The sequence below is a fragment of the Salvelinus alpinus genome, chromosome 7, assembly GCF_045679555.1.
Source record: "Salvelinus alpinus chromosome 7, SLU_Salpinus.1, whole genome shotgun sequence".
NCBI classification, from domain to species: Eukaryota; Metazoa; Chordata; class Actinopteri; order Salmoniformes; family Salmonidae; genus Salvelinus; species Salvelinus alpinus.
Genome location: NC_092092.1, coordinates 74,104,355 through 74,117,005, shown reverse-complemented (window position 1 = coordinate 74,117,005; position 12,651 = coordinate 74,104,355). Strand labels below are relative to the sequence as shown.

The 12,651-nt window shown below is 42.0% G+C and overlaps 1 protein-coding gene across 1 annotated transcript; it reads right to left on the bottom strand.

Moving 5' to 3' along the window:
* Nucleotides 1–3,457: 3,457 nt before the first annotated feature.
* Nucleotides 3,458–6,142, bottom strand: foxi3b (forkhead box I3b). Its single transcript, XM_071411631.1, has 2 exons — nt 5,194–6,142; nt 3,458–4,844 (listed from the first exon to the last, which is right to left on the bottom strand). Exons 1-2 carry the CDS (start codon nt 5,783–5,785, stop codon nt 4,273–4,275), a joined length of 1,164 nt encoding a protein of 387 aa, XP_071267732.1. The 5' UTR covers nt 5,786–6,142; the 3' UTR covers nt 3,458–4,272.
* Nucleotides 6,143–12,651: the final 6,509 nt, after the last annotated feature.

The window sequence follows — 12,651 nt, the reverse complement described above, 5'->3', positions numbered from 1 at the left end:
CCACAGTAGCTCCAACCTGCTCATACCAAGGAGCTTTTCCTTTTATCATTGAACACAGGCCCACAGTGGCACATACCAGGGAGCTTGTCCTTTTATCATTGAACACAGGCCCACAGTGGCTCCAACCTGCTCATACCAGGGAGCTTTTCCTTTTATCATTGAACACAGGCCCACAGTAGCTCATACCAGGGAGCTTGTCCTTTTATCATTGAACACAGGCCCACAGTAGCTCCAACCTGCTCATACCAGGGAGCTTTTCCTTTTATCATTGAACACAGGCCCACAGTAGCTCATACCAGGGATCTTGTCCTTTTATCATTGAACACAGGCCCACAGTAGCTCCAACCTGCTCGTACCAGGGAGCTTGTCCTTTCATCATTGAACACAGGCCCACAGTGGCTCCAACCTGCTCATACCAGGGAGCTTGTCCTTTCATCATTGAACACAGGCCCACAGTGGCTCCAACCTGCTCATACCAGGGAGCTTGTCCTTTCATCATTGAACACAGGCCCACAGTGGCTCCAACCTGCTCATACCAGGGAGCTTGTCCTTTCATCATTGAACACAGGCCCACAGTAGCTCATACCAGGGAGCTGGTTATGTTCAAAATATGTGCCAATGTAGTATAATGTTTTAGTGTGTAAGACAAATGATCTTGCTGCAATAAAGGACTATATTTTCATCTACCAGTCCTTTTGCTCATTTTAACTTTCAGTCAGCACTATGGGGGAGGGGAGGGGTGGGGATAATAGGTGATGTTTCACAGTTGTCTCTTATCTAACAGGCTATATATCTTACATTATTCTACAACTTACACATGAGAAAAGTCCCTCAACCCTCTCTCACCTCAATAGTCAATTCCTATGAAGTTAAAATAGTGACTTCATTAAACAAGTATGTAAAGTATAATTTGCACATGTAAAATATGAGTTTCACTGTATACTGACTTTTGTAGTTGCAAAAAATATTTGCAAACATGTAACTTCTGTTGAGAATAAATGCAACAACAGTTGCAAGCGAATAACGTGAGTAAATATAACAACACGTACAAACATGTAAAGTGATATGTGTATACATTCAGGAAGATTTGCAAGCATGCAACTACATTTCAGAATGAATGCAACACATTTACTAATCTTTCTTCTGTGAAACAAAACAATATTTTCCGATGTCGAATCTGTGCGCTCCGAGTTTTTGGCACTAATTTTGTGACAAACCTGTGCCAAAAGTATTGCAGCTGTAAAAAAATAAAAATAAAATGCAAGCAAGCAGCACAGAAAAACACGAGTTCTGGTGGACAGGGCTTTTTCTTTTTTCTTTTTTCAGGTGAAGTGTTGTCATTCTTGAACGTGCTTACACGTTTTTACATCGTTTCTGGTCGGGAAGCTCGCTTTCCACTGTGATAAATATGGATCAAATTTGTTAAAATTACCAGCTAGCTAGCTAAATGATATTCACAGAATTTGAAAGCTACAACAAGGCATTGGTTAGGAAGATGAAGGGAAGTATTAAAACGAGTGTTTCCACATAGCATATTGGCCAATGTTGGAAAAAGTACCCAATTGTCATACCTGAGTAAAAGTAAAGATACCTTCATAGAAAATGACTCAGGTAAAAGTGAAAGTCACCCAGTCAAATATACTTGAGGATCAAAAGTAAATGCAATTGCTAAAATATACTTAAGTATCAAACGTAAAAGTATAAATCCTTTCAAATATTAAACAAACCAGAGGATTTAAAAAAAATGTACTGATAGCCAGGGGCATGCTCCAACACTCCAACACATAATTTACAAATAAAGCATTCGTGTTTCGTGAGTCCGCCAGATAAGAGGCAGTAGGGATGACCAGGGATGTTCTCTTGATTAGTGCGTGAATTGGACCATTTTCCTGTCCTGCTAAGCATAAAAAATGTAAGGAGTACTTTTGGGTGTCAGGGAAAATGTGTGCAGTAAAAAGTACATTATTTTCTATAAGAATGTAGTGAAGTAAAAGTAGTCAAAAATATAAATAGTAAAGTAAAGTCCAAAAACCTACTTAAGTAGTACTTTAAAGTATTTTTACTTAAGTACTTTACACCACTGCTATTGGCTTTACATGACTGGTTAGCATTAAAGCCTTCTGGCTAGCCTGTATCTAGTGGTTCTTACATTGTGTGTCAGAGCAATAGGTCTAGCTATATACTTGTTATTTGGTTGAGACTAACATTAGTTTAGAAAATAATTGTTTGCTCTGTGTATATTTGGTGTGTAGTTGGATGGCTTTGCTAGTTAGCAAACTGAGATCTCTGCTCAAGTTGACTAATGTTAGCTAGCTTGCTGATAATGTTCTGAGGAGAACAGGCTAGCTCCCTGTAGAATCAAGACAAGAGGGGATGGGGAAGAAGATTAGATGTGCATTTGCTTCATCTAGCTGATGCAGTACCCAGGTGAGTTTAGAGCTAACTGCTAAGAGATAGAATATGAGACATCTCACCTTTTTATTTTGATTAGCTAGCTAGATGTCAATGTCGAATTTGATCCAAATTTAGCACAGTGGAAAGCTTACTTCCAGACCGGAACCATGGAAAATGCGAAAGCATGCGAAAGCATGTTCAAGAATGACAACACCTCACCTGATTGGTCGGAAGAAACAGCCCTGTCTACCAGAGCTCATGTTTTTTACAACTGCAAAACTTTTGGCACGGGTTAGTCGCAAAATTAGTGCCAAAACTCTGAGTGCACAGATTCAACATTGGCAAATGTAATTTTGATTCATAGAAGAAGATTCACTAGTCGCAAGCATGCAACTATTCTCAAATGTAGTTGCATGCTTGCAAATCTTATTGAATTTATTCACATATCAATGTATATGTTTAAAAGTGTTGTATTTATTCACCCATCACATTACCTGCATGCAACTGTTGTTGCATTTATGTTTGCAAATATTTTTTGCAAATACAAAACTCTGTATATAGCTGCAACTCATATTTTAAATATACAAATCATACTTTTCATGCTTGTATAATTAAGTCACTATTTTACCTGCATAAAGCCCCTCCTTATCTCCTTTCTACATCCCAGTCTTGTCCAGTCAGCAAGACTTGAAGAAAGGGGGTGAGTTATTGTGTGAGAGTAGAGAGAAGAGAGAAGGGTTATGAGGATTCTCACCGTTTTACAACAGTCAGTTAGCCCTCCAGGCTTCATCTATCCATGCACCCATCAGTATATCCTTATCATACTGTAGGATCAAGTTACCCTGACAAGCAGGTTTCCCTGGTTCGCTGGTCATCGTTTCTCTGACAGGACTGTTTCTGTCCTACCTGTGTGTTTTAGGAGGGTCATTTTTCACTGAAGGTTTGAGACCGTTAATCATCTTTCACAAAGATTTGTTTAGACAGATAATTCCCTTACAACACTAGGCAAGCAGGCTGATTTTTATTTCTGAGTTAAAAAGAGTAAGACGATGACACTTCAGAGAACGTTTTCCTGAAAACAAGTATTCAGATCACATTTATTAGAAAAAACAAGTTGTTGAATATTGGAATTTATTTGGGAATACTCATATACACTGACTCGAATATACTCCCATGCATTTAATCCATATATTTAAAAAATTGTATTTGAAATAAATATTAGAAAATACTTTCAAATTAAATGTGGTCAACTATTTGTTTTTTTACAAATAACCATTCAAATACTCAAATAAAAATACTTGTTTTGAGCTGTGTATTTGAAAATAATTAAATACACAGCAAAATATATTCAAATAACAAAACACATGGATTTGAACCCAGGTCTGAGCCATCCATCGCAAAACAATATTCTACAATGTTGAACAAATATGTTGGACCCAAGCACTCAGAGATAAAAACACATACATAAACTATAAAATAACATATATAAACAATAAAATAAACACAATCAATAAAAATATATACAAATTAAAACTGTCAGTCATGACAGTCAGCAATTATAGATGATTAAACAGGTGTGTGTATGTGCGCGCATTTGTGTGCGTGTGTGTGTGTGTGCATGTGTGTGTGCGTGAAGCATCATCGATGCTGACTCGGCTGTTTCTGTGGGAACCAGGCCCTGCTCATCCTGCTGTCACACGCAACTGAGTCCCGCCCTGTCAGCTTTAACTGATTACTGTGTGTGTATGTGTGTGTCAGCAGACGGTTCAGTTCAGTCTCAGGTAGAATCCTGTCTCTCTTTCTCACTCTCCTTTCTTTAGTGTCTTTAGACCTCTAGCTAAGTTCTGCCCATCCCTGTCTCCCCCTCTATCAGTCTGTTCAGACCTCTGTGCCTTCCCGTGGGTATAGGATGCTTGCTGAGCCCAAGCCGGGGTAGAAATGCCCATTGAACTGGCTGAGGATGGGGCTGCTGTAACCCAGGGAAGAGTGGGTGGGCGAGGAGGAGAGGCCAGGGGGAGGCGGCAGCTGGGAAGCCCACTCCGAAGCACCCGAGCTGGGGGAGTAACTACCAAAACCCCCAGGCTGTGTAGGCCTCTGGGTCCCATCCAGGGTAAGGGTTATGGGGAGGGCCCGGTTCAGCGAATCTCCTACGATCTCATTGGCTCCCCCTGACACCACTCCAGACATCTCAGACAGGAAGCTGCTCAAGCAAGGGGCGGGACCTGTGGTTGAAGGGGTGGGGATTCTCTCTGGCGTGGGAGACATGTCGATCCCGTGGTTGCTGGGGGGTTCGGGGCTCCCCCGGTTGTTGGGGTCACCTGGCTCCGACCCCCCTGACCCCCCCTCTCCTCCAGACAGTGAATCAGACTTCCTCTTCCTTTTACGACGGAAGTTTCCATTGTCAAACATCTTCTCACAGTTTGGGTCTAGTGTCCAATAGTTACCCTTACCTGGAAGAGAGAGAGTGAGGGAAAGAGAGCGAGGGAGGGAAGGAGGGGGGGGTAGAGTAGAATGTGTTTGCGGTTGACACATGGATTATTGACTGCATCATCTACTATCATTACTAAACACAGTTCATCTACCGTTCCTTCACAAGACTATTACACACACTAAAGGCACGCCACAGTGGCTACCTAAAGTAAAGACACATGATAACTAAAGTAGACTTTTGACTTTTGACAAGGTTAGATTCAAAATGAATAAATCAACCATCAAATACTGTCATATCTTAGATTGATTGGTTATTTTGTGGGCTTAGAACTAAAATAAAACAAACACATAATGACGTCAGACTCTTACCAGGGTCGTCCTCGTCTCTGGGGACCTTCTTAAAGCAGTCGTTGAGTGACAGGTTGTGCCTGATGGAGTTCTGCCAGCCAGCCTTGCTCTTGTTGTAGAAGGGGAAGTTATCGGCCACGTACTGGTAGATCTGACTCAGGGTCAGCCGCCGCTCCGGGGCGCCGTGGATCGCCATGGCGATGAGAGCGGAGTAGGAGTAGGGCGGGCGGACCAGCTTCATCAGGTCTTCCTGTGAGGGCAGAGAGAACCAGCCCAGCTCCCCCCCAGGGACCCCCGCCCCGCCGGGCCCCAGGTAAGGCCTCTGCATCCCATAGTGCTGGGGAACGAAGGGTGGCCCGGGGTTACCTGGGGGCCCGGTGGTGGCCAGGTATGGGGGTGCGTTGATGCCGGATCCGTTGAACCACAGGTAAGGGTTGGGGGAGGAGGTGCTGTAGTCATAGGAGGTGGGGGTGGTGCGCTGGGGGCTGGGGAGCGATGGAGGGGGGTAGTAGCAGTCACTGTACATGCTGAGTTCTGGAGGTTCCTGGCCCAGGCTGGGGAACTGGGGGCCACAGCAAGGAGGAGACTGACCCTGAGGTTCGAACGACGCCATGGTCAGTTAGTCTGTAGTCTCTCTCACCTCCTCCTGATGCTGCTGTGTGTCTGTCCTTGGGCTGTCCTTGTCGTCTCCTTGGGGACAAGTATGAATAGAGTCCTCAGTCCTTTCCTGGTGTCAGGATAACCTTAAAGTTTATATTTTCAAGTTTGAATTAGCCTCTTTTCCAACTTGTGCTGTTCTGGTCCTTGGAAGGTGATGACTGTTTCAGTGTCTGAGTTATGCCCCCGGGGTATCGCTCTCTCTCTTTGTCTGTCTGTCTTTCTCAATCTCTCTCTCTCTCTCTCTCTCTCAATCTCTCTGTCTCTCTCTCTCTCTCTCTACTTGTTACCTGTTGACTATTTGCCCTTGCTCAATGTCAGCACTGTCACCTGTCCCACTCTTTTATCTGTGTCCCTGGCAACACCCATTTCTCCTGATTGGTTGTTTAGCCAAGTGAGGATTTTGACAGGAGTGTCATTTTTTTCAATCTGTCAGCCAGTTCCTTAAGGCTCTCTCCCTCCACAGGAATTCACACTCTTTATTTATTTTTTATATATTTTTTAGGGGGTAGATCAGCTTTAATACTGCAGATAAATTGTAGCTTCCATCAACATAATTGTCTGCATCATTTCCAATCCCCAACATATTTTTTTGCAAATATATACAGTACCAGTCAAAAGTTTGGATACACTCATTCCAGGGTTTTTCTTAATTTTTTATTATTTTCTACATTGTATAATAAAAGTGAAGACATCAAAACTATGAAATACTACATTACTACATGATTCCATACGTGTTATTTCATAGTTTTGATATCTTCACTACTATTCTACAATGTAGAAAATAGTAAAAACCGAAAAAACCCTTGAATGTGTAGGTGTTCTTAAACTTTTGACCTTTAGTGTACATTTTATGGACACAATGTATTTTACAATAGTTTTCTTGTTGTTATTAGTCCCACCCTTCAGCTACCTTCAAACCCTCCGATCTATCGCTGAACACCATCCGGTTGGATTTTTATTTTGCCATGTATTTTTAACTGTGCTGTTTCACAAAAGTTCTGAACAAAAATACATTTTACAGACACAGTATATTTTTTACATGAGTTATCTTTTTGTTGAATTCCCACTCTTACTCTTAGTATGAATTGAATTACATTTGAATGGATTGTAAAAATACAATAAAATTATATATACATTTCATGAAACATTTATGATTGCTGATAAGAGGCCTATACAATTTCCAAATGCCTGTTCTCTGAACCTAAATAGTAGGCTGGATTGATATCGAGTCCGCCGTTGCTGAAAAACAGAATAAATAGGTCTTTCTTCCCTCCCTCAAATTCATCTGGTGTTGCCATAACTTTGTAGAAGTGGTTAGGTAGCCGTTATTTTTGGAAGTTCAGTCACAGATGAAAGGCTAGGGATTCAGCGGTAACTGTTACTTAGTTACAACTTGGCGCCTCCGTCTGGAAAAATGTGATAGCACTAAGTAAAATGTGATACAAAGGTTTCTATACTTATCTAATCTGACACACATGTCCCTCCTCCCATTCCTCACTTTACTTACGTCGTTCAGTCATTCTTACCAGTCATTCTGGGCAGGTGGGCCTCAGCTTTCCTGTTTTGCATGTTATTTTGGCATTAATACATGTCACATATCAGTTTGCAAACAATGTAAAAATTATATATATCATTGAGTTAATGAAGATGCATACAAACATGGTCTCTTTTGTTTTCTTGAGTAAGGAAGCTCCAAAATGCAGGTGTTTCAGCCTAGATCAGTGCTTTCTGTGGTGGTGGGGCAAGCCAGCTGAAAATACAGAGCGTTGCGCTGTGATTGGCTCAGTGTTCTGTCACTCATGGGGACACTATGTCACCGCCAAGTCTAAGGGTAGAGCTAGAAAATTCAAGCCCCTTGGGTGCTGCCATAGAGTTACATTAGAAGTGCCCATCCACGAAGACTCAAGGTCATTGGCCACAAATAAAATGACGTCAAATCACATTTTATCTACAGTAGCGGTGAGGCATCATCATGAATCAAGTCAACAATCTACTGGCAAATCCTTTTTAATCCTTGTTAAATGAAGAGAAATAATGAAGAGAAATTTTAGATAAAACGTATTGGTGCTCATCGGCCATTGGACATAAACATTACACAACAAGTTAGAAATCGCAAATTCAACAATGAGTGGTTTGGAAGGAATCAGTGGCTGGCTGCAAGCATTGCAAAGCAACCACTAGCCTGCTATTCAGTGGAGTGGCTGTATGGTCCCAACTCTAAAATATGAGGGTCTCTTTTCTGAGTTTAAAATGATAAACATTCAACATTGGCCATGCTGTCAATGAGGCATGATTTGTGCTGTGCAAAAAAAAACTGTTAACTTGGAACTGCAAAATCGGACTTTAGTGAGTTCAAGACAACTGGGAACTCTGTAAAAACAAGCTACGGCTGGGAAAATACGTTTTGAACTTTCATCCAACTCAGAATTGTAAATTCAGAACTCGGGCCTCTTTCTAGAGCTACGACCTGAAGATCACTGACGTCATCAGGATTCAACCTTTTTTCCGAGTTCCCAGTTGTATTGAAAGCACCATAAGTCCAGAGAATGCCAGACTTTGATGACAAAGTTTGATGACAACATTTTCCCATGAAGGACCACCGCTCCACCTTCCTGTTCAAGTGAGCACAGCACAACCAGGTGAGTCCAAAAATGTATTGTATGCTGCTGCATAAATTATGTAATATGCCAAGGAGATATGTATACTGTAGCTAAGAAAGTAATACTAAGTGTGTGTGCCTGTGCCTTGTGCCTCACCCTAATAATTGTGTCTATTTTCACATCTGAATTTCACCTAAAGTTCTCACTCTGTGGGGCACATGTAGCCTATAACCTATTTTTGAGAAATGTAATCATCAAATATTGTAAGAGCTTTCATTGTCTGCTTATATGACCCCTTTATTTATCGTACAGTTCTGACTTGGTGTACAGGGAGAACACTGCAAGAACGGCCCATCTTCTGAATTCTGTTGCTGTACATTTCAAAGGTGCTGAACAAATAGTTATATTGACTACATCCATCCTAGCTCGCTCATGAATGACTTAATCGAAATTACGGATTGCTTCTTATCCGCTTGTTGTCCCCTTATGCCATAGTTTGTACATCTCAATTGTCAGTAGAAGCCACATTTGTTTAAGCAAGTCAGCCATATCAGATATGTTGTTTAAAAGGCAGTAAATGAGGCTGAATGAACTGTTTCGCTGCCAGACAAGGCTCCGCTGATAGCTTGGTGTAGCAGTGGTAATGTGTTGGGACTGCTGTTGGAACAGCTTTATGTAGGCCCTAACAGTTTGTGGGCACCGTTTGTCACCGTTATAGTGCTATTAATGTATTGTTTAGTGTTGTGTTGTGTAGTGTAGTGGCTTTAATGGCATGCATGCCACTGTTATTTATTTTTCCCCACCAAGATTTACATGCTAAAATCCCCACTGGCTACGTCACTGTGCAACAAGAACGAAAATATGAAATTGCACAGACGTATGCATCAATGTATCAAATCTCAAGCATGCGTTTGTGAATTTGCAACAATGTCTCCATCTTCCATACAAGCTACATTGTTTCCCGTGGCACGAGGCAGCAGGTTTACAGTGCGCGAGGGCATACAGAGACGCACCACGCGCAATTTCTCTAACCAACAACCAATATAAGAGGAATAGACCGCTAGATCCGATCGGATAACGTTAGAGCTTATCGTAAGTATTTAGTTTACTTGTAAATATTTATAAATAAGAAGGTGCCTATTTAATTGAAGTACTCTAAAGTTGGTTATTGTATCCAAGCTTGACAAGCTCACTGACTACCATTTGTTTACTTTGGATTCATTTTTGCGACGGTTAGCCTGGCCAGCCAACTGGACTGATTTTAGCTAGCTGCTAAGCTACCCCTGTCAATCAAAGTCATCAAAACAAAACCGTTTTGAAGTTTATAAACTTAAGCTTAAGCACGTCCTTGCATTTGACCTACTTAGCGGTTTATCCATTATGATTATGCTACGCCCATGAAACATGTTCAGTGTGCTTACGTTCTGGTTGGTTTTGGTAGGCTATTCATTTGGGAATCGAATCTTCATATAAATATTGCGCGTTTAAAGATGGCCTATTCTCCGGCCATCAAAAGGACAGTGGAGAAGAGAGAATGGAGTTGAACAAGGGTTTAGAGAGAATGATTGAAGACGTAGAACATCTATCAGGTATGTTGTCTCATTATGGTAATCTCTACCATTTGAATGTTGTAGGCGGTGTTCGAATATTTTTACATCTAAGTTTTCTGTATGATGATGTAGGTAGCTGTAGCTGTGTTTTTCAGAAACGATTAAGCAAAATCGTTAGTAGCTGAACATTTTTTTGTTTACCGGTCTTTACTTTAACCGTAACACCCTATTGCCTTATTATCCATTTACTACCCACTCTTTAACGTTCCATTTTTAAAACTTGATGGGTGTGTGTAATTCATTATAAATTCTGCATTGTGCTTTAAATCATACTCTGTATGGCCCACTTCTGGCACTGACAGCCCTGTCCCTCTTGTCTCTCTTGTGGTTTCCCAGTGCAGCTGACATGGATGGCCAATAACATGGGGATGCAGTGGACCAGTCCTGATCTGGGGGACTCCCTACGGAGGCTTGAGGAAGACTTCCTCCGCTGCAGGGCTGTGGAACAGGAGCCGAACCGGAGACAGGAACTGGGAAAGGACCAGGGGATGGGGAAGTGGATGGAGGAGTGACCTAGACCAGGGAATGGATACCACCTCCTCCCCACTTCACCAGGAATGTCTGCAGTTCTGAAATGGACCTTAATCCAAAGCTAGTAGCCCGTGCTCTGTATGCTTGTCTACAACGTTGTTGCAGTTGTATGTACAGTAGACTACAGTCTCATATCTGCAGCAGCAGTCTCTTTCTCTCTGACAGAAGCGGAAACCACTGGAGATAGGTGATAGAGATAGATGTCTCCAGCCCCATACTGCATGCTGTCTAAGCTGAGCAGCAGGCTGTTGAATGGTGCTGTTGTATACAGATTGTGGTTGTGTGTTAAGTACCTGTTATAGAATGTGTATGATACGTCTCTGGACAGGGTGTTCAAGGCACTATAGTGTTGTTGTGATTGTTATTCATTTGTGGTTTGCCTGTTTGTCAAATTTTTTATTAAAAAGCTTGAATGAGAATGTTGACCATTGGCTTGTTTATTGGGATGCCAAATGTGTTTGGTAGAATGTGCATACACATGTTGGCATTCTATATCTTGATAGTCATATCCCAGTCATACCCCCAGCAGTCATGGTACTGTACACTTTCTACTTCACAGTTTGAATTGTTCAGAGTAGTAGGCCTACGTCAATGAATATGAGATATGAATATACCAGACTACTGTATGGATTTCTATGTGAATCAGTGGCCATGCAGGTTGACATGGCATAGCTGTACTGACTGAATGCAATTTAGTTCACTGTCTGTGGTGTTTCAGATGGAGAGAAGAGGGAGGAGCACAGAACAGGGTGACTCTACTGATCTGGACCACATTCTGAAGGGCCTGGACTCCATGTCTGAGTGTCTGGACAGACTTGCATGTACGTACTGTATGTCTGTTGGGCTCTGGTCAACAGTAGTGCACTATGGGTATAGGGTGTCATTTGGGACTCACCCAGCATTCTAATGTGTAGATTCTATGCAAATCTAGTGATGTAACTCTTGCGTTACCTCTGAAATGTGATCTTCCTCCTACGCATCCAAATAGGATTTCGACCCGCCGGCCAACGAACCGCTGTGCAATTCAGCCATGATGTTCAGATGCTCAACGTCTCACAATTTGCCATGTGGTTTATGGATGGCCTTTGGATAGGATAGGCCTCCAGTTGATGTGTTGGATATGGGGAGATGCGTGGAGGCTATTACAGCCAGTCTCATTATGAGATGATTTGATGTGAAGATATGAAGCTGTGTCTTGTCTCTGCCAAGGGAAATGGTTAGTGGGCAAATAAGCTTTCAGCACTACAACAGTCAGCTGTGTCCTAAATGGCACCCTATTCCCTACATACAGTCGTTCAATACTTGTTGACATATGGACCCTGGCCAGAAGTAGTGCAGTTGAAAGTGAATAGGGTGCCATTTGGGACTCACAGTCAGGTTGTAGTAATCCTTCCCATCATGCTGCGCTCTCTGACTAGACATACACTAAGTTGACATTACCTTTAAACAGCTTGGAACATTCCTGAAAATTATGTCATGGCTTTAGAAGCTTCTGATAGGCAAATTGACATCATTTGAGTCAACTGAAGGTGTACCTGTGTATGTATTTCAAGGCCTACCTTCAAACTCAGTGTCTCTTTGCTTGACATGGGAAAATCAAAAGAAATCAGCCAAGACCTCAGGAAAGTAATTGTAGACCTCCACAGGTCTGGTTCATCCTTGGGAACAATTTCCAAACACCTGAAGGTACCACGTTCATCTGTACAAACAATAGTACGCAAGTATAAACACCATGGGACCACGCAGCCGTCATACCGCTCAGGAAGGAGACACGTTCTGTCTCCTAGAGATGAATGTACTTTGGTGCGAAAAGTGCAAATCAATCCCAGAACAACAGCAAAGGACCTTGTGAAGATGCTGGAGGAAACAGGTACAAACGTATCTGTATCCAAAGTAAAACGAGTCCTATATCGACATAACCTGAAAGGCCACTCCGCAAGGAGAAGCCACTGCTGAGATGAACGTACTTTGGTACAACTGCACATGGGGACAAATATCGTACTTTTTGGAGAAATGTCCTCTGGTCTGATGAAACAAAAATAGAACTGTTTGGCCATAATGACCGTCGTTATGATTGA

What these genes read in the sequence shown, in the direction of transcription:
- foxi3b (XM_071411631.1), bottom strand. Translation starts at nt 5,785, where the DNA reads ATGGCGTCGTTCGAACCTCAGGGTCAGTCTCCTCCTTGCTGTGGCCCC. An exon ending in CAGAGACGAGGACGACCCTG is followed by an intron (nt 4,845 to 5,193) that starts GTAAGAGTCTGA and finishes TCTCTCTTCCAG; the next exon opens with GTAAGGGTAACTATTGGACA.